This window comes from Acanthisitta chloris, unplaced genomic scaffold (assembly GCF_000695815.1).
Source record: "Acanthisitta chloris isolate BGI_N310 unplaced genomic scaffold, ASM69581v1 scaffold41070, whole genome shotgun sequence".
NCBI lineage: Eukaryota > Metazoa > Chordata > Aves > Passeriformes > Acanthisittidae > Acanthisitta > Acanthisitta chloris.
Window position 1 is genome coordinate 373 of NW_008654002.1, and position 274 is coordinate 646.

The 274-nt window shown below is 51.8% G+C and overlaps 1 protein-coding gene across 1 annotated transcript in view; it reads right to left on the bottom strand.

Annotated features, from left to right (window-relative positions):
- LOC103810130 (homeobox protein MOX-2-like) overlaps positions 1-133 on the bottom strand; it is a gene marked incomplete at its 3' end in the record, with an annotated part of 502 nt that extends 369 nt beyond the window's left edge. Inside the window, exon 1 of the mRNA XM_009083023.1 lies at positions 8-133. Within this exon, the coding sequence (XP_009081271.1) occupies positions 8-133 (126 nt within the window). The remainder of the gene's footprint in view (positions 1-7) is intronic.
- Between the last annotated feature and the right edge of the window lie 141 nt (positions 134-274).

Consider the following 274-nt stretch of genomic DNA (forward strand, 5'->3'; position numbering starts at 1 on the left):
AAGAAGAAGACAGATCAGGGTAGGACATGTGGTCAGATCTTCCATGCAGGGCAAGAGAAGACTGGGAGAAAGGGTGCAAGCTCTGCGCAGTGGCATGGGGGCTGCGCAGGCAGCCAAAGAGTGTGTGATCCATGGCATGCAAGTCTCAGGTTCCAGGCAGGAGAGTTTAGAAAAGATCCAACTTCACCACCCTTTGTCAACTCTCACTGTAAACAGATCGGGGCTGGGATTTTTTTTTCCAAAACGGCACCGACAGACTCTGTAGCAGGCAGCT